We start from the raw sequence: 21,450 nt of genomic DNA, 5'->3' as shown, positions 1-21,450 counted from the left end.
TTACAATCACATAGGCCTATAACATTGTTAACTCTTATTTCACACAAACAGTCTATTTATAAACGCATTCTATCTACCATTATCCATTACAATCGCATATAACAATGTAAACTCTTATTTCACAAAACAGTCTATTTATAAACGCGTTCTAATCCGCAGTACAATCAACAAGAAAAAACAAGATCAACACTGAATCTTCGTCACTCTCTCAGCCTCTCAGCGAACACCTTGGACAGCGACCAGGCCATGAGAGGAAAGGAATAAAAATCAGAGAATAGAGATTAGATAAGGGATTTAATACAATATGAATACGAAATGTTTTACACTTAATCTACTCCGATTTTAAAGTTTAGAACTTGGCTTTCCGATAACGAAGTGCTGCAAAAAGCTTTCAAGTACACCTGGCTGCAGCTTACAGAAAGGGGCGTGGCTACACGTGTCGCTCCGCCCCCTGCCTACTCTGATTGGCTCTGATGTGTTCGTAGTCTGTCATTCAAATCTATATGACCTGGAAAAGCTGTGCAGCTGCAGTGTCACAGGCATTAGAATGAAAAAACATTAGCCTGTATCTCGCAATGTGCCTGAAATTATTGTTTTGCTAAATTAAGCTGGTCTTTAGGCTAACTCATGAACAACCCCACAACATTTAAACAAAAATGTATTTCTCCACTGCAGGAGGAGTATCGGTTTAATTGAATTAACATGAAAAGACACTTATTTTAAGGATGTTTTTTTTTGTTTTTTTTGTCGGGTGCAGTTGTATGATACATGACACTGCAATAGGCTAATGTGTATGCTTTGTTCATTTAGTTTTAATGAAACAATTTTTTTTCTTCACTACATTACAGACTTTTCCCACCACTTTATTTTAGGAAAACATGCTGTTCCTCGATATTTTAAAGTGAAGAAATCGAGCTATTCTCCGAGAGCTTCAATCAACTGGTCTGTTGTTAGGCTAACGTTAGTCTAAACATCGAATGTTCATTTGTGAATTGATCCAGAAAATTAAACTTGCAGCAGTTAAGCGAGTATAAACACTCGATTTGGTTTTATCCCGCCCAAATGAGCCAAGATCCGAGTAAGATGATATTTTCATATCAAGTGTGTCTAATAATTAATAATAATGTCAGACTGCGCTCTACCTAGGTCTGTCTAACTTGTGTCGCATTAGAAACCTCACTGCTTCAAGTACATTTCTCCACTTAAGTACAGGGTATGTGTACACAGTCCACCACGAATAAACATTTCTTAATTAATTTCTCTTGCCATTGCGGGATGAAGGCTAATGATGTGATTTTATCAGCCGCAAATGAAACTATGAATGTAAATGTTTGTAGAAAAAAATGTGATGAAACTAAAACTGCCCGTAGGTGGCGGCAAATCATTGTCTAAAGAGTGAGTCAATAGTCACTATTAGCCTATAGTATTTACCTTTTAGGTCTGTCCAGCAGTAAACAGCTTCTTTCTGCCCTCCATTCCTGTCATGGCCTCCACATTCTTACGCCAGTCAGTCACCTCTTCTTTCTGGGGAAGGTAAAGACACAATTATGAGTATTAGCAATGCTGTCCATTTAATTTATTTGATATATTTTACTTATATCATACCTTCTCCTCTTCTTTCTTTGCAGTCTTCAGGTTAGCTTTGAAGTCAATGGACTTTGTGTGTTTGGAGCCCAGAAGAACGCTTAGCAATTGTTCAGCCGACAGTTTCACTCTCTTCAGGTTAGGCCTCTTCAGCTTGCTCTTCATCTCATAGATCTTCTGATTCATTTCCTGTATCTTTATCAACACAGACCACACGTGTTGCACCATAACGCAGTCTTTTGACCGAGCTGCTAAGCAAACTGGTCGATTCAGTGCCAACATAACACAATGGCTTCATCATTGAGAACCGTTTATCAAAATGCTGATGTTTGTTACACAGTTTTTCTTACCTCTTTGTCATTTTTGGCCACCTTAACGTCAATGTCATAGCGTTCCTCATCAATCACATCAATCTTGAGGTGCAAATCCTTGCAAAGTTTCTACACACAAAACAGTGTCAACAAACTAAAACATGGTATGGTAACACTTGATTAGAAGCCTGTCTATTAGGATACATGGGTTTTTATGCTGTGTAGAGCAGTTTCCAAAACTGGGCTTTGTGAGGAAACTTCAGATGAAAAGCTAATTAATAAAAAAAAATGTTTTTTATATATAGCCTATATATATTTTAAATGAAATATTAAAGAAAAATGTAAACTTAAACTAAACAAATAGGCTAATTTTAAAATAAAACACTCACATTTAATATTTTATTTGTTTTCGAAAAATCATTGCATCCAAGCAACATTGACAAATGCCTGTGCTATTAAAAATGTTAACTTAAGATCTGAGAGGGTTCTTCAAGTAGCCTAAATGCTTTAGGTCAAAGGGGTTCAGCTAACAAAAAAAGGTTGGAAATCCCATATATCATAAATAATGGGGAAAAACAAAATAAAAAAAATGTCATATAGGTTTCTAAAAGGAAAAGAATATGAGATGACTTGAATAAAGGCCCTAAAAAACATGGTGATGGTTAAAAAAAAAAAAAAAATGTAAAAAAAAAAAATGTCAACGCTTTTTGGACTTGGGAGGGACATCTATATTTCGATGCTTTCACAATCTCTCACAAAACTTTTAAATTCTTTGCAAACTTACGCAAAGTTTATTGGGGCAATGCAAAAGTTGAGGGCACAATTGCTTTGCCTTTGTGCTCTGCGAAGTTTATGAGGGTCAGGGTGAGTAAAGATGACAGAGTTTTCATTTTTGGGGGGTTAACTATCCCTTTAAGTTGTATAAATGGTGTTCGATGATCCATTTAAAAGATTTAATTGTACCTGTAATTCCTGTACTGACAGGCCGGAAATGTTGATTGGAGGAATTCTTTCATTCAGCACTTGCTCCCTCTCCTTCTCTTTGTCCTGCTTCTCTACTATCAGCATTTCCATTGCTGTACTCAGCAGCCTCATCTTCACGATGACAGGTCCATTGTAATCACGTCAAGGTAAAACATTGATCACTTTTGGTATGAATGTAGAATCTCACAAAAGTAGCAAATAAATGGCCTTTATTAGAGTTGCAATATTTAAAAAAAAACATGCCCCTGTCTCTACTTGAACACACAAAGTTGCTAAAATGTATGTGTGACTGTGGTCAGCAGGTGGCGCTCACCTTCAACCCCAGCCGACGGGCTGAAGTTATCTTGGGTTTTGGCTTTGGTTGGGGACTTGGGTTCAAGCAGCCAGTAGAGCATATAGATAGAAGAAAATGTTGATAGAGACATATGACAGATATCATAATTCAAATAGTTGGTTATTACTGATGAAGGTAGAGATACTCACGCATCAGACATGCTTCTGTAGTCCCTTCTTATCTGCAAAATATAATAACTATTTCAAACAATCATCACTACTCTGAAACACATATGAGAATATTCAGAATAAGCATTTGAACCCTATCCGGCAGTGTTATTTCAGAATTATTTATGTACTATTATAGTATTTTTAATTTGTTTTTGTTTATATTTTCAGTTTTAACTTTAGTTTAAGTTTTAATGATTTTTTGTGCATTTTTAATATTTCTATTTAGCTTTAATTGATATTTATTTCAGTTTTAGTCATTTTTAGTGCTGTCAATTAAGGCAACATTTCTAAATTTTATATTTATTTATTTATTTATTTATAAGTTTATATTTATATCTAATTCATATTTTATTTTATTTAAATTGATGAACTTAAACTTTTTCTATTAGTTTAAAGTTAACAATAACAACACTGATCCTATGGTGTGATATGGTGTTATGACAAAGAAAATTAAAGTTTTATAATAAATATAAAGTAACTTAAAGGGAAAAACTTTGATGTCCTTTTGCAAGTCACAGATATCACTTTTCAGATGCATATGATAGTTTGACTACCATATACAAAATCAAAACTTTTAATCAAAAGGCAACTTTTGTATGAATATTTAATAAATGTGTATAATTTATGCAATCTTTGAGGAATCATGCATAAATTAATTCAAATTCCATAATGACAGTGGGAATCAGACCCTTTAGTCCATGCGTTTGACCTATTAGTTCTCTACACAGCAGTAAGAGTTCTGTGCATAGTTTACGCAGAGGTGAAAATCTTCCAGGATTGTCGCTAATTTGAGAGACATCTGAATAGATAACGATGCAATTGTGCCCGATTTCTTACCAGTTTTGAATAAATAATAATGAAATCCTTTCATATATACCATCACAGCTAGATAATCGCCTGAGTTTAATGACACATTTGCCATCAAAAATAACCGAACACACAGCTGTTAGTCTCTTATGGCCACTGAAAAAGACATACCTGCTAGAAGAAGAAAAGAGAGGAGTGTGGGTTAACTGGCTGACAGAGGAAAGAAGAAAATCCTTAGATTTATAGTTTCAGCACCCATGAGAACGTCTTTCTAAAATAGAACCCGTCTGTGCCACTGGCATTTACTGTTCACACAGTAAACTAGCATAGTAAAACTTTCTTTCGGACAGAGACCAGCAGCTATGCAGTGTGGACCAGTAAATAAGGCTTATCTTATTAAGATACAACTTATAAATGATATAGTTAAACCAATTATATATTATTAATTCATATTAGAAACATTGTCTGCATGTGAAAAATAGAAGGGATGAGAAAAAAGAGTGGAAGTGGAAAAAACAAATGGCAAATAGTTTTTGCAATCTAAGTTTATACGTGCCATGACATCTATCTCATGAACGTGATAATTTCCAAGCACATTAAGCAACTGAGCTGGCAGAACGCGATGTGGTGTAATAAATCTTTTCTTGCGTTAGAGGACAGTGAGCAGGTGGAAGGAGAGGTCAAATTGTACAAACAATTCAAATAATTTATATGACTAGTATTGTATGACTGAGCACCAGATTTTCTCTCTCTCTCTCTCTCTCTCTCTCTCTCTCTCTCTCTCTCTCTCTCTCTCTCTCTCTCTCTCTCTCTCTCTCTCTCACACACACACACACACACACACACACACAATCCCTGTGCCAAACTACCTAAATAATGTCTTCAGAGGGCACTGAAGAATAGGGTGATCAATGCTGAATGGAACGCATGCATCTCCTCCCCGCCCCAATCCTCTCTCTCTCTCTCTCTCTCTCTCTCACACACATACACACAATTGTCTTTCATCCCTCACTGTCACATGTGCAGCATGCATTCTTTTATTATAAATAACTGGATAGAAACAGCCAGAAACTCAGTCAAAAGTGCCGCTGTCGAGCTATTAGCGGCCGGCTGCTTGAGTGCTTATGTCAGGCTATTAGCAGTACAGTTTTGCTAGCTGTGGTTTGAATAGTTTCTGTGCAGATTTAAACAAATACATGAATAATTAAAACAAACACGTACATTTAGCTAAAATATGCATGTGTGCGTCACCTTGGTGATTGCATTCACTTTCATTAAACGCTAATCAAATAAATATCATGCCATTTTAAAAATAACATCATATCATTTAAAAAAACGTCAAAAGATGTGCTTGAACTGTTCTCTTAGCCATTTTGAACTGCTCGAAAAATGCGTGTTACATTATAGAGTTCTGATTGGTCAATTGCTGTTATTTATAGTTAGTTAATTATCATACATAGAGAATTGTAATATTTCATTTGCATGATAGGGGTTGAGGGGATGCTTTTGGTCATTTATTTCAACAAGGGGGGTGCCATCCCTCAAATCCCCTCTCAAATCGAGCCCTGGGTGGAAGCACTGTCACACCTCATTCTCCCTGAGAGGGGACACGCCAAGAGACATGTAATGAATTACCACCTGCCATTTGTCCTGGATTTATTTTTAGGCCATTATGGCCAGATGATGAAATGCCAAATGCAAGTTCTTGTCTTTAAATGGCTAGTGTTCAAGTTAAAACTGCATCAGCCAGCATGATCTGCTAAGAACCACTCATTTTTGCTCTGTTCAGTATCATATTATGACGCTAGTTATATTTTTTATTATTACTATATTTTTAAATGGATGGAAATGTAATTGTAGCTGGCCCTTTAAGAGATCAATAAACACGGATAAAAAATAATCGTCTTTTTGAGCTACACCGATTTTTTGAGTAGTCTCGTTGCAGTCGTCATCTTTTTGTCAAATTATACATGACACAATGCAAACTATGTAAACATTTTGAAAGATCGTGCGTCACCGATGTTTTTGGAGCATGCGCAATTTTAGTCGATTATCATGCATAGCCTAGCGATTAGCGAAACGTAAATGTACTCCAAAATTGGGCTGCCACGATTTTAGTTGGTCTACTGACATTTTGAAAAGTCGAATTATTGCTTTAATCCGACTTTTCAAGGTAGTGTACCAGTTTACAAATATTGTTGATTGACGTTAGACCAACTGAAGGAATTCCCAGGACACAATGTTACTGTATGTCTGCTATGAGGTGAGGTCAAACAGATAAAAATGTATGGCAAGGTCAGAGCCTTGTCCTGCTACATTTAGGGCTATTGTTGTATCTAAACATCTCCAGAGGTCTTTTGTTTTGTTTCATCTTTATTGCTGGCAGTTAGTTTTAATAAAGTAATAGACAAAACATTTAGCCTTTCTGATCTGTATTTATTTTTTAAGTCAGAAAAGAGCTGAACATCACATAAATCATTAAGTAGCACATCAAGTAAGTCCGAGACATTGTTTTCTTGTCTAAATAAATTTGAAAACATGCATCCATGAATGAAAGCTATTAAAATAGAATTCACTTTGTATGAACTTGAGTTGATTTATACATTAATTTTGAAATGTTTTTGAATTCCCTGAATTCTGATGTCAGATCTCATGTAGTTGCTATCTGTAAGAAAAAAAAAAAAAAAAATTAATTTGCTGAAAGTCAAGGTGAAATATTTCATGCAAGACGTTTTCTATAAGAATATATATTCTTATTCTTTAAGAATAATTAGAAAACAATGCTTCTTTTTTTAATTCACCATCTATTGTCCAGCATCAAACAGCTTCTTCCTGCCCTCCATTCCAGACATGGCCTCCACATTCTTACGCCAGTCAGTCACCTCTTCTTTCTATGAGAGGAACAGGTGGAACAACAGGTATGTGTTAAAATAGCACAGAAATACTAGGTAACTTTTTAGTTTAGGGTCCAATTCTCACTAATAACTAGTTGCTTATAGCATGCATATTACTAGGATATTGGCTGTTTATTAGTACTTATAAAGGAACATATTAATGCCTTATTCTGCATGACCATATTCTACATCCCTTAATCCCTTTTTTTTGGGGGGGGGGGGGGGGGGGGGGATCCTACCCGAAACCTAAACTTAACAACTATCTTACTAACTATCAATAAGCAGTAATTAGGAGTTTATTGAGGCAAAAGTAGTTAGTTAATAGTGAGAATTGGACCCTAATCTAAAGTGTGACCAAATGCTAAATTAATTGAATACATTTCAACGATATAATTCATCTTTCAATGATTCAGTTTTGTTCATGACTTACCTTCTCCTCTTCTTTCTTGTGTGTCTTGAGGTTGGCTTTGAAATCCACAGACTCTTTGACTCTGGAGCCCAGAAGAGCACCCAACATGGCATCGGCAGAGATCTTCACCCTCTTCAGTGCAGGTCTCTTCATTTTGCCTCTAAGTTCGGTGATCTTGATGTTTAAATCTGTAATCTAAAGCAGCCACATAAAGTTAATTCCAGTGTATTTCCGTTGAATCTAATAAGATCCAAAGTGATTCCCCTGATGGTGTAGTACCTCCTTTTCATTTTTGGTAACCTTGGCCGAGATGTCGTACCTTTCTTCATCTACAACATCAATCTTTTGATGAAGGTCTTTGCAGAGAGCCTGAGAACACAGTAAGTAAAAAAATTTTGACAAATTTCTTTTTGAAATTTAAATGGTTGTAATTCATGAAGCTGCATTCCAAATTTAAAGTTGAGATCACAAAAAATGAACCTGCTAAAAGGATTTAAAGAACCATTTCCATAGTAAGACAATGTCCAATTTCAAAAAATGGTTTACACAGGATGAATTATGAGTGTTTAAGCTTTCGAATGAAACCTAATTCATGATCATTACTAAAATATGTTATAAAGGCAAAAGCCTGTCAGTGTCCCGCTACCAGGACACTGACAGTTAACAGGCTATGTTAGGTTTACCTGAAGATCTTGAACAGACAGACCGGACAATTGTAGAGGTGGCACTCTCTCACTCAAGGTGGTCTCTCTCTCTCTCTGCTTATCTTCTTTTTCATTTACAAGCATAGATGTTGCTTTCTTCAGGAGTTTTGTCTGAAGCAAAACATATCAAAAAGCATTGCTAAATGTATCATCTTTAAAAAAACAGACATCTCAGTAAAACAGAAAGAACCAAATACCTTTAAGAACAACCTCCTGGAAGCTGAAATCTTAGATTTGGGTCGCTGAAAGAATAAGCACATTTATTGGGTTCTGTTAATTAAAAAAACAAATTTCCATGTACAAAAAGTGAAAGTTATAAAGTCCACTTACCTGTCTAAAATGGCAGTTTTCAATTTATGAAAAGGAATAGTAAAAGTAGTTGTAATTTATGAAAAGGAATTGTAAAAGTATAGTAATTTATGAAAAGTAGGGATGTTTTAAACATGCACATTTACAACAAGATAGCTGATACTGTATGCATATAGATATTAACAACTTAAAAGACAGAATACTTACGACTCAGACATTGTGACCTTCTAAGTGCAAATCTAAGTAAAAAATCTGAAATGTAAAGATTGGTGAGTCACTGAAAAGCGGCAGTTATTATTACTAAATAATAATGCACTTCATAAGCATAATTTTGGAGGTACATGAACGCACACACACACATACACATACACACACACACACACATATATATATATATATAAACACCACTTCTCAACATCACACAGTAATAGTTTTCTGATGGATGAACCAGAATCAGAAAGCCAAAGAAAGTAGGAAGCAAAAGTCGTAAATGATGAAAAGTCTCAATTGTTTCTCCTAGACAGCTTAAGATCAACTTCAGCTCCAATTTCCTACAGCTTCAGATCAGATCTCAACAATGTAACCAATCATGTCTCATTAAAGTTTTCAAAGACCAAACTATCTGTGCTATGCTACACATTAATTTGATGTCAGCACTTGTATCTCATGGGTAATTCTGTTATTTTTAGAGCAATCAAATGCATTGCTTTTACTGTTAGCTGTGCCAAATAGTGCAATTGTTCATACCTGTTTCTCCAAAGACCACTCCAAGTGAACGAGTAGAGTGGGACAATGTCAGTACACAAGGAAACCCAAGCAAATTTTATGGGCTCTTTGGCTTCCTCTGAGTGGCTCACTAAAATAGACTGAACCCTTTTACCCAGAGGCTCATTTTACTCAGCACCACTATAACACAATTGCATACATTGTCCACTGCCAGTCCCTCTTCATTTCCCATTGTTTGACCGTACAAGGCAGAAAACGATTTGCTGTACAGTAGCTGTATGTACTGCAAGTAAAAGTGACCACAGAGTCTAGTGAATTTTGAACTGATTGAATGATTTATTTTGGAAGATAACATGAATAGCTGAATCAGGGTATCTGTTGTTTCTTTAAATTTTTATACACATCCCAAAGGGTTTTAGTATAGTGTGAAATCCAAATAAATGATACCACTCTTAACTTGGCTGATTCGAACGGCATTGAATATGGGTAAATATACACACAACATGTGGTAACCTAAAACCAGTTATGCACATATACAAGTGCAGAAATGCATTTCAAGGACACAAGTTTGTTTTGCAGGGGAATTGCACGGTGACACAACACGTTTCTTTGTTGCATGGGGTCATTTAATTTTGGAATGCCATTACATTGCAATTTTTACTTCCAGCAGTGTAGAAAGAGTTACAATATCTGACATCTTTTATTCCTGAACAGCACTAGTTCACAATATTGCATACAATTAATTTCCAGTCTGATTATTTTTCTCATGCATATATGATGTATTTAGCATATCACACACAAAGTATCATATTTAGTTTCAAATGTAAACACATTTGTACAGAATGTCCACAAATTGCAGCAAAAGACAGGAACTGGTAAAGACACACTAAGAGCTAAGCTCACCTACAAAAAATACTTAAACTATGAACATTATAAACAGTGTGTGTGTGTGTGTGTGTGTGTGTGTGTGTGTGTGTGTGTGTGTGTGTGTGTGTGTGTGTGTGTGTGTGTGTGTGTGTGATTGACATTATTAGTCATAACAAATCAAAGTTGTATTTGGTTTGGTTTTTCTTGCTTCAAACCGTGTGTGTTTCCCTGCCTTGGCACACATCTGTTGCTCTCCTTTCTTGTTACAGAATCTGAAAAATTAGGAAAACAATGTCATTTTTCTGTCAAAATGCTTGTTTTACATCACTCAAACGCAGTTAAATTTGACAAATTAGCTTTGTACCTTCTTTATTGTCCAGCAGTAAACAGCTTCTTTCTGCCCTCCATTCCAGCCATGGCCTCCACATTCTTACGCCAGTCAGTCACCTCTTCTTTCTATAAATGGATCAAATAAATAAAATAGGGTTGGAATGCGTTTCGCTTTGTTTGAATGAATGCATTTATATTTCTAAAAGACTGAAAGGCATCACCTTTTCATCTTCTTTCTTTACTGTCTTTAGGTTGGCCTTGAAATCTGACTTCGATGACATTTTGGATTCGGTCAGCGCGCCAAACACGGCATCATGTGACTTCTTAACCTTCTTCAGTTTGGTTCGTTGAGTTGTACCCTTCATTTCCCAAATCTTCTGGTTCAAGGACTGGATCTGAAATGGACCACAACAACGGTAACTTGCAAAACAACCCTTTTTGATGTCGGTTTTGCATTTATTCGTCTGAGAGCAGTTGTTATTGCTAACTAAAAAAATAATTTTCACAAATTGAAATAAAGGTGAAATAAAATAAAAAACCTAAAAAACGAATAAATCTTGCCTTGGCAACTAACTGAAATAAATCATTGTTAATAATAAATACAAGTTGAAGTACCAACATAACTAAAACTGAAATAAAAACAAATATATGTAGAAATGTTTAAAAAAAATTACAAGCACAAAATTACTAAAACTTAAAGTAAATTTTAAAATAAAATATGAAACTAAAAGCTAATTCTAAATAATATTAAATAATATAATAGTGTATAAATAGTCAAATAGCACTTTTTGAGAGACATTGTGCAGGTCCTTTATCATTTGTATGTTCTCTGGGATTCAAACCCATGACCTTGACATTGTTAGTGACAAGCTTTACCTTGGAGTTAACATTTTTATTCATGAATAAACTACTATTAATCTTTTGTTTGTCTTTCTAAACGTGATACAACATCGCAACCATTACCTCTTTTTCATTTTTATCCACTTTAATTTCAAGATCATACCGAGCCTCGTCAACAACATCAATCTTGCGGGAAAGCTCTTTGCAAAGTTCCTGCAAAAAAACATTCATGTGAATATATATATATATACTCTATATATACTCGTTTGCATATTGTTATTGCAGAACTTTTTATTCTAGAAAATACCTGGAGCTCCTGTACAGACAGACCAGATAGTTTGAGAGGAGGAAGCCTCTCAGTAAGAGCATCATCTCTTTCTCTTTTATTCTGCTCTTTTTCAGCTACCAGCATAGATGTGGCCTTCAGCAGTAATTTGCTCTGTAATGTAACAGCACTGACGTGACTATGAAGTTCCAACAGATTAGCACATAGCTTAGCGCATAGCGCAGCACACTGCTAACACGGCTGGCCATTTCGTCATGGATTTTAGTCTTGCATTACTGTAATGAAGTTTAGTATTACATATTAAATATAAGTATTATGCTTATAAACCAAATCAGTATTTCTCAAAAAAAAAAATATACACTGTTATTGAAAAGTTTGGGGTCAGAAATAATGATCAAGATTTTTTTAAAGAAGTCTCTTCTGCTCACCAAGGCTGCATTTATTTTATAAAAAATACAGTAAACAGTAATATTATGAGATAGTATTGCAATTTAAAATTACTGTTTACTATTTTAATATATTTAAAAATGTAATTTATTCCTGTGATGCAAAGCTGAATTTTCTCCATCATTATGCTGCGTTCACGCCATTTACATAAAATAAATGTAAATAAAGCTCTGTATGCGAATCGCTCTCGCTGTACTTTGATGTCATACACTGAACGCATACGTCTGCGCAGCGCCACTTCAAGCCGAACACACTTTAAATCTGCAGTGGTCAGGTGGTACAGCAGCCACGTGCTACAAGTCGTAGCTCTCGGAAAACTACGAGTTTACGCGTTGTAAATACGTTGTTCTACAAGCACGTAAAGGCTTTTTACAGTTAAGAGTCATAAGGGTAATTACGATATGGCTTGAACGCACTTTTACTTCAGTCTTCAGTGTCACATGATCCTTCAGAAATCATTCTAATATGCTGATTTGGTGCTCAAGAAACATTTCTTATTATCAATGTTGAAATCAGTTGAGCTGCTTAATATTTTTGTGGAAACCGTGATACATTTTTATTGCAGGATACCTTGATGAATAGAAAGTTCAAAGGAAAAACTTGAAATATAATTTTTTTGTATTGTTTTAAATGTCTTTATTGTCACTTTTAAATCAATTTAATGCGTTATTGCTGAATAGAAGTATTTAAAAAAGAAAAAATCCAAACTTTTGACCGGTAGTGTATTTTATAAATAAAAAAAACGGACTTACTTTTAAGAGCAGCCGCCTTGTGGCAGTATACTTTGTTTTTCTCTGAAAAGCAAAACAAGTCATGTTTAATCACTCCAAATCATTTTTTTGACCTGCTAAATCTTATGAATTATTGTTAAGTTTGCCAAAAGGGAAGTGACTTACAGGACTACAATGATGAATCACAGAGCGCAGCAATAAGGAAAGAAAAGAAACGCCAAAATGGATTAACAAAAGAGAAACAATTTATCCACTTTACAGTTTTAATCATAACATTGTTAAAGTACTTACCCTTCAGACATGGTTGTTTCTCTTTATGGACCCTAAAAAGGGAAGAGTTCTCATTAAAATTAATTTTTATAAGGTGTTTAAATGGACCAAATGATAACGTTCCTTTTTCCAACATAAGTCGCCATAACAAAGGTCATGGATCTCCAGATATGTGATCTTAAATGTGTTTCAGGTGATGATATCATTCAGTGTGTGAATCTGTGCGTCAGATTTGCGTGAGTCGCTAGGAAACATTCCTACAGTCCACACAGTCTGGAAAGGTGACGAGTGCCAAGTATTTTGAAAGGCAGAGGAGTCACAATGTACAGGAAAATTTCATTTGGAGCCTTTATATAAAGCACTGGTGCCAAGCACTCTGTCCGTACCTATTTTTTTCATTCGTACCTATTGTGCTTGATAAAGCACATGGTTGTTAGTATTTCCAGCCTGACTAAATTTGAACATTGCTGCCATTCTTTCATGGCCCAGTTTCAAGCCCTAGCCTTGAACTCAATAGACTGGATGCTAATGCTTTCATACGCATCCTAGTAGCCAGAACTCAAGTTTTGGAAAAGATTGCTTGTATTTTATACTAAATTATCTGAATAGTCTTTATTTTTTTGGTTAAAAAGTGGAAAAATGCATTTTAAATATTTTTTAAAGCATTTTATTGCCCAAAAAAAAAGCAACCCAAAATGTGTCTATGGTTAATTCGTTTGTACAAATATAGGAAGAGTTCAATCAAAATCTGGCCCCTATTTCAGAGGCGTAGTTTTTTTGGTTACTCACCAGAGCGAATTATATGCCAATTTCTTGAGTGACTAAATTGCAAGTCAAACCACCTGAGATCTGTTTTCAGGATCTAATTGGTTCTGGGAGCCTAATCTTTCAAGAACATTTGATCTCTTCTCCAAGTCTAAGCTAGCCGTGAAACCGTACAGTATTTCATAACATACATTCCTTAAAGTTGACACAAGCAGCTTGTTACGAAAATACACAGCGTGGCACTCGCCAGTCCCTGTGGGGAGCCGCGGTCGTGACACGGGAGAATGTAAGACGGATGTGCATCCATCCTCCCAACAGCGAAGGTGTAATAATGATTATCTCCGAATGTGAACTGTAAATCTACGAGTGATGAACAGATCGTACAATACAAATCCTCTCAGATGTTCAGCAATAAACTCAATATCCTTAAGTATTTATGACAACATGTGTGGGTCCATTAAACTTGGGCTGTGAATGGGATAGCTTATAGGACTTACCTTGAACTTGGAGACAATCAGGGCAGGCTGTGTTGTGTGGTGGTGTGGAAGAAGAATAAATGTTATATGATTTTTTTTCGTGCAGGATTTATGGGTTGAATCCTGCATGTGAATGGCTAACTAAAATAGACCCCTGTTACGCCTCTTTGTTTTCCACATCCAGGACATGGACATACACTAGCACAAGGGTCATGCACTTCAATTCTCATTTGTGAAAAGTAGCAACTGGAAAAGGACACCCTAGGTTAATAGGGTAAAACGATGAACTTACAGACATCACCATACTTCCCCAGATGATTGATTATGTTATAGACATTTAAAAAAAAAATTGTATTACAAGTTTTCTGAATTGTTTGCACTAATATGCATAAATTACCAGAAATCTGAACTTGAACAAATCTGAACAGAAATCTCTTGGATAAAGCCAGGTTCAAAATTCTTGTTTTATTTTGTTGACTAGAGTCTAGAGTAAAGGTTTTTACAAAGGGGATTTTGAATATCTGATTTTATCACTTCATAATAGGAAAATACTAGTCGACAATGCCAAAAAACAACAACAACCATGCTTAGGGAAATAATTATGTGTAAAGTGTGTCAAAAGATATATGAATAAACCCATTTGTCAAAACCTTTAGAATATACGATGTACTGTACTAAAAACGGAAAAGTCAGACGACAGCAACGCGAAAACGACTAAAAACACTGTATTCTGCTGCACTGTAAAAACATGTGTTGCCTTAAATTTTTATGTACAATCAAATTGTGTGTTTGTCATTTCAACTTAAATTACATTGAATTAAACTGAGTTTAAAAATACGAGTTGATTCTGGTATAATTTCTTAAAAAAGTAGAAATTTTGATTAGTTAAAGCAATGTAAAAACATGTTGTCATAACTTATTGATCATAGTGCAGTAGTTGGCAATGTCACTTTGTAAAGAAACACCACACGCCTATAGATTGAACACGTAATGCGCATGACACCATTGTTTTCACTAGTTTTGTATTTTACATGGAGACGATAATGGTATCAGGCCCCCAAAATTAAATCTTTCATATATTATTTTTATTTAAACGATTTAATCAAATTACATTTTTTGTTAGCATTGTTAACAATTTTCTCCTTGTAAACGCTAAAGTTAACCGGCCTCTTTATGAACTTGCGTGCTTGTGTTTGAGGACCATAAAGGCAAAGTTCTTCAAGGCTATGGTGCCTGCGTGCCGTGTCTAATGGGGTGAGGGCAGACAGTAACTCATGTGTACTTGTTAAGAAGGGACTGACAGCACACTCCTAAAAGTCAGGTTTTAATTATAATTTACACAAGGTTGCATAATTATAATGCATTCAAATCTCGTTCTCGTCCACCAAAAGCTGCATACTCAAACCTATACTTTAAAAATTCATAATGGTGACGCGCTCAATGACAATGTGACATTGTAGTATTTTTATGAGAGATTGTTTTTTTTTAAATGATACTGACCTTTCTATTCAGATGGGTCATGTAGGACCTGCATGCTGTGATCATTTATACTGTGACTAATTACAAGTGTCAGTGATAATATTGTGCAATGAGTTGACTGTGTGACAGAATGAGACTTCTCAAATCCTCTGCTGACTGCTGGCATGTAGCGGTAGTTATCAGTGTCAGCAGATCTCATGAAGTCATTTTAGTGCTTAAATGTGGAAGTTTACTTGTTAGGGTCACTGTTCTCTTCCTTTTAAGTGTAATTAAAACTTTTGTATTATTCTGTAGGGTGTGTTTAAAGACAGTCTGGCTAATGGTGTTATAATTCTATATGAAAATATAATTTACTACAACTTAATAGAAAACTGCTGTTTAAAAAAATATAGTGCTTTTGTACAGTGATCCAAATAATCCTACTTATTACTCTTTAAACTGACATGAGCCCTCTAGTGGGCTTTTTTGCCAACAGTTTGCCTTTTAGATGTTTTGCTGGTCACTTGCTGGTGTGTGTGTGTATATATATATATATACACACATATTTATATGAAGAGTTCAGATGCAAAAGCCTCTAAGTAGCATCTGAAATTTTCTTCTAGAATGGTCATTTTTATCAAGCTCGTATATTTAAGTTCAGTCATTTCACTTAAATGGCAATGAAAATGACCTATTAATTGTCATTTAAGTGAAATTATATATACATTTATATATGTATATAAAGTTTGGGGTGGTCTTCTGCTCACCAAGGCTGCATTTATTTGACCAAAATAAAATAAAAACAGTAACTTTGGGAAATATTATTACAATTTAAAAGAACTATGTTCTATTTGAATATCATTTGAAATGTAATGTATTCCTGTGATGCGAAGCTGAATTTAAAGTCATTAGTCTTTCCATGTCACATGATCCTTTTAATATGCTGATTTGCTGCTCAAGAAACATTTCTTGTTATTATCAATATTGAAAATGGTTGTGCTTTCAAAAAAAATCATTATGACCTTAAACTTAACAGTAGTTTATAGATACACAATATCTAAGCTATATATTATAAAATGTTGCTTAAAATGGTTTTCAGAAGTATACCAAATTGATGTAGTTCACTGGAGGAAAATGAAACTAAAATTGAACTAAATTGTTATTAAAGTTATTTGTTCAAATATAACTGTCTGACAAACAATCGAACTACCACTACTACTGTGTAGTAGAAGGGCTTGTTTTAAGGCAGACTTGAATATCAGAGGAAATGTTTGTGAGAAAAGATTTAATTCTTTGTGTGCGTCAGGCTCCTCCTCCCCATTATCTGATCTCCTGGTTTCCTCTGAATACAGATAAAATTTGATAAACCATAAGAGGATGTTCGATTCTGTTCCACCGGCACTTCAAAAACAGCATATGTCTGGTGCAGTACCAGACAAAAACGTAACTACAATGAGTAAGATTTTTCTGTTTCTGTTCATTCTTTCATGCGTCATAATGAGAATCTCACCCCTGAATCTCATTGAACTCCCTCCGATGGAATGTTCTCAAGAGGTAAAGATACTGTTTTCTTCCCTTTTATATATAGAACATTAATGCTTTGAATGTGTTCATCTTTCATTATGCTTTTTTTCTGACAGGGGGTAGATTGCAAGGTTCAAGTAGGTAAGTATGCTTTCTCTAAATTGTAATTAAGTAATATGAGGTTTTTAAAAGACAAAATCAAAGTGATGTTCATCAAATATTTCTTTTACGTCTTAGTTAACTGTTCAGATGAGGATTGGAAGATACCAAGGTATAAAGCCCCACATTCTCCTGTTGTAACCGCAAATGTAACAGCCACGAGGGATGAGAGTGGACAGTTTGTGCCAGTTATAAACCTTACATGGATCCAATTACCTGACAGTAAGGCAGATAATGTACAGCTATGTTCATTACTACAATATTTAAAAAAAATAATCAAATCATTTCAGTCAAATAGCTTTTTTGTAAAAAAAAACATGTACATCTGGCCCAATTGTTTGCCCAGCATAATTCTATTTGAAGGTTTTTTTCTTTATATTATGATCCACAGGTAGCATATTCTCCCTCAATGGGACTGAAGTGCGTGTGGTTGAGATGGTCACAAATAACAGCGTCTGTGTTCGTTACATTTTTCTTAAAACACTGTTGGAGACAAAAAACCCAAGGCAGGGCATGGTGAGAGTACTAAGTCTTGTATAACCATATACTATGCAGTATTATTTATGCCACTGTTTCAGCTTTGTTTCTCTCCTTCATTTTTTTAGTGGACTTTTTCTTTGGACAGAATTGTTGTCATACCCAACTTCAAATACCAGGTTTTTGTAACCAATTTACCAAAGCCAGACATAGGAAGTTATACAAAAATAACCAACATCACAATTCCAGGTGAGATAAATAACGTAATATAAAAATAAAAAAAACAGTTGAGGCTTGAAGATTAGATACTGTTTATATTTAGATTTGTTGTAGTTATTCAAAGTCAGAAGAGGGCGGGGCTGGATTTTGTCCGAATTGATTGGATGTTTGTGGTTTGCTATTGGTCAGTCTCATTTGAGTGACAAGTGGCCCCACCCTCTCGCCAGCAAACATGTCATCAGAGAAGAGATGTCGCTGCAAGCGAATCATTAATTTGATTACAGATTACAGGGGTATATGAATATAAAAAATATGTTGTGCACGGATAATTCATTTATAATAACTACTGCAATATTCCATAAAGAACAAGAATAGTCAATTTTGATTTCATGGTGACTTTAAGCGAACGAGTTATCTAAAGCAAATGCTTGAACATGTTTTAAACAAGGAAAACCTCCTGTTTGTATAAATCTGTTTGTCGTTTTAGAGAGCATTTGGAATAAGGAGGTAAAATGGTCAGTGAGAAACTCTAAGAAAAATGACTTGGTGATAACCATAGAATTCGAACCACAAGAATTCTCTGACCAATACAAAGTCTCCATCTGCAGTCCTGACCTTCACCCAGAACCATCTCACATTGTCATAAAGGTATGTTCAATATTCAGATTTAAAGAAAAAGACTCTGTATATGTTTATTCCTTCATTAACGGATATTCATATAGCATGATGTGAAAAAATTCTGTTTTAAAGGACAAAAAGACATTTCTAATGGTTCATTTTACACTGGAAGCATGGTGGATAACTCACTGTAATTTGGACTTGGTGGTGAGTTAAAGTATTATTTGTATGTGTGCTGTTTGTTAATATGTAATATCAAGTAGTATTGGAATGTGTTGAGTCTTATATCATTAAATGGCTAAAAGATGTCCTGTTCAACAGATTCAGCCACTGTCTGTTCAAAGCATGAAGAACTGTCTGGATTACAGAGAGAAAGTTAATATCTGTCCCTGTACGTAATACACAGTAAAATTAAATGTCTTGTTGCCTGTTTATTTTTAATTAGCCATTCAGATTATGATTCACAGCAATGCAAATGTTTCAGTGTATGATCTTGAATGCAAGTAAAGTTCATTTGACCTCTTATTTTATTTTATTTTATTTGTATAGGCTACCAATATCTCTATTAACATGTTAATGTCAGTTCTTCCAGATGCTCCTGTCGCTTTTATTACTTTGGTGATACTGGGTCTGTTGTTAGGGATATTGGCAGCTGTTGGTTGCTGTGTTGCATTTTTGCTGAACAAGGACTCACATAAAGGTTAGTGCAAATTAAAAGATCAAATAAATAAGCATGTTACTTAAATGTGCAAAGACAAAGGTACAGGACTCAACGGATTTAGTGAGGGAAAGAACTACAATCCCATGAAGCTTTGCAACATAATCAAATTAAAATGGCTATAGGCTAAATAGGTGGAATTTTCTGTACAGCATCATGGGTAATGTAGTTTTCACCACGAATTCCGCTGTTAAATGCAATTATAAAAAAAAAAAAACAAGAAATAATGTGAACAGATGGCTTCAACAAAAGCATATATCATCGATTAACAACCTCGTAGCTCACAGTAGGTCTGCCTTTTTAAGTGTTTTACGTTATCATTAAAAATCAATTTCCCATATGGAGAAAATAAATTCTCCATAAAAAGTTTTTACTTCCGGAACCCAATTGTGGCATTCTATTATGTAATAAAATCAGATATTGGCTAAATTGTTCTGCACTTTTCAATTCTTTTGCTGATTATTCCACTTACTCTTTATTTATTGAATACATTTTGAAGGTTTCTTAATAATAATCTTGACTTTTGATAGAAACGCCGTCCTCAGACGTCTCCACCTGTGCGAAGGGTAAACTGGAGTGGAATCCCGTTCAAGAGCACAAGAGAGTCATCATCATCTACTCTCTGGACCACCCCCTGTACAAAGAGATCATTTTGAAGTTATGTGCCTTCCTGAGGGCTAAATGTGGCACAGACGTCACTCTGGATCTCCTGGACTCCGTCTGGCTCAGCACAATCGGCAGAATTCAGTGGCTAGATACGCAAAGGGAACGAATCCGAAAGTCCTCAGACAAAGTCCTGATCCTGTGCTCTCCAGGCGTACATGCGAAGTGGAAGGCAATGTGCGGTGAGCGCAAAGCGATACTGAAGGAGGATGAACGTTCACCCATAGGAGACATGCTCACGCCAGCCCTGAGCCTCATTATACCGGATTTTGTTAACGCTTCATCTTTCCACAAGTACATGGTGGCTTATTTCGATGACGTGTGCTGTGAGGATGATGTTCCAGCACCTTTTAACGTGGTGGTGAAGTACAAGCTCATGAAGCACTTTGAGGAACTTTACTTCCGTATCTTAGACATGGAAAAACATGAGCCAGGGCGGGTTAAATGCATTGAAGGCATTAGGGTGAATGATTACTTCAACTGTCCCTCAGGACGAGCCCTTCAGGATGCTATTGAAGCTTTTCACAAATACCAGCTGAAGAATCCAAACTGGTTTGAAATGGAGCTTTTGGACACTGAGGATGAAAAAGAGGAAACCATCTTGGAGTCAATGTTTCCTATAAACTATAACCCTGACACTGAATGCTATAAGCTGATTGAAGAACATGAAGCTCATGCATTTGTCAATATGATTAAGTGTCATGATGAACATTTCTTAAAGTGTTCCATCGCAGAGACAGGCATATTACTGAATGAGAATTCTTCAGTTCTTACCACAGATGTGCACTCCTGTGGTCCAGCTCTGAGTAGCTTTACAACTATAGATGTGAAAGGTTTACCAGCAACCAAACCTGTCGCACAACATGCTTTATGTTTACAGCCTCTGTGAATCTTTTTGAATTAAGCTTGGCATTATAAGACTACTGTAACTTTATGAGTCTAAACTTTTGTCTACTGTATGTATAAATTGGCATATCGAGTTATATTACTTTTTGACAAATACAGAAAAAGAAAAACAAATGTCAAAATATTAGACATTTACTTTTGGCAGATGTTTACATCTAAAGCTATTTACAATGCATTCAATGTACACATTTTATCATTCAAGGTACACATTTAATATTTTTGCATTCCCTGGGAATTGAACCCATGATCCTGGCATTGCTAGAGCCATGCTCTACTGTAAGCAACAGAAAAAATATATAGATTTTCTATGATAAATAAACTGCACAGACCTCTTTTTTCCACACATTTGAAATTGGTATTGTCTGTTTTTTTCAGTAATTTTTGAAGTGTCAAGGAATGAATACATTTTCAAAGGAAAATAGTTCAGAATTGTGGTTGTGATAACCTATAACCAAAGAATATGT

The 21,450-nt window shown here is 35.2% G+C and overlaps 3 protein-coding genes across 4 annotated transcripts; 1 reads left to right on the top strand and 2 right to left on the bottom strand.

Moving 5' to 3' along the window:
• Positions 1-1,434: 1,434 nt before the first annotated feature.
• On the bottom strand, positions 1,435-12,832 carry LOC311283293 (troponin I, cardiac muscle-like; the record flags this gene model as incomplete). Its single annotated transcript, XM_084397645.1, has 12 exons — positions 12,755-12,832; positions 11,577-11,708; positions 11,393-11,482; positions 10,651-10,824; positions 10,472-10,555; positions 4,362-4,364; positions 3,363-3,394; positions 3,193-3,247; positions 2,859-2,990; positions 1,935-2,024; positions 1,606-1,779; positions 1,435-1,524 (listed from the first exon to the last, which is right to left on the bottom strand). The coding sequence occupies exons 1-12, from the start codon at positions 12,815-12,817 to the stop codon at positions 1,435-1,437; spliced, it is 1,119 nt and encodes a 372-aa protein (XP_084253771.1). The 5' UTR covers positions 12,818-12,832.
• LOC311283194 (troponin I, slow skeletal muscle-like) lies at positions 6,767-8,486 on the bottom strand. Its single transcript, XM_084397471.1, has 6 exons — positions 8,395-8,486; positions 8,177-8,308; positions 7,773-7,862; positions 7,515-7,688; positions 6,992-7,081; positions 6,767-6,855 (listed from the first exon to the last, which is right to left on the bottom strand). The coding sequence occupies exons 1-5, from the start codon at positions 8,455-8,457 to the stop codon at positions 6,995-6,997; spliced, it is 546 nt and encodes a 181-aa protein (XP_084253597.1). The 5' UTR covers positions 8,458-8,486; the 3' UTR covers positions 6,767-6,855; positions 6,992-6,994.
• On the top strand, positions 10,711-21,335 carry LOC311283191 (interleukin-17 receptor A). 2 transcript variants are annotated; one of them, XM_084397464.1, is made up of 11 exons: positions 10,711-10,845; positions 17,205-17,256; positions 17,343-17,367; positions 17,464-17,607; positions 17,777-17,901; positions 17,991-18,111; positions 18,569-18,729; positions 18,832-18,906; positions 19,021-19,090; positions 19,283-19,399; positions 19,948-21,335. In XM_084397464.1, the coding sequence occupies exons 2-11, from the start codon at positions 17,239-17,241 to the stop codon at positions 20,967-20,969; spliced, it is 1,878 nt and encodes a 625-aa protein (XP_084253590.1). In that variant the 5' UTR covers positions 10,711-10,845; positions 17,205-17,238; the 3' UTR covers positions 20,970-21,335. The 2 variants fall into 2 exon arrangements, with proteins under 2 accessions (XP_084253590.1, XP_084253589.1); XM_084397463.1 differs by having other exon boundaries at positions 10,789-10,845; positions 17,055-17,256.
• The last annotated feature ends 115 nt before the right edge of the window (positions 21,336-21,450 follow it).

Source organism: Rutilus rutilus, assembly GCF_951802725.1.
Source record: "Rutilus rutilus genome assembly, chromosome: 23".
NCBI classification, from domain to species: Eukaryota; Metazoa; Chordata; class Actinopteri; order Cypriniformes; family Leuciscidae; genus Rutilus; species Rutilus rutilus.
Note: the sequence above shows the minus strand (reverse complement) of the source record. Positions and strands in the feature narration are given on the sequence as shown.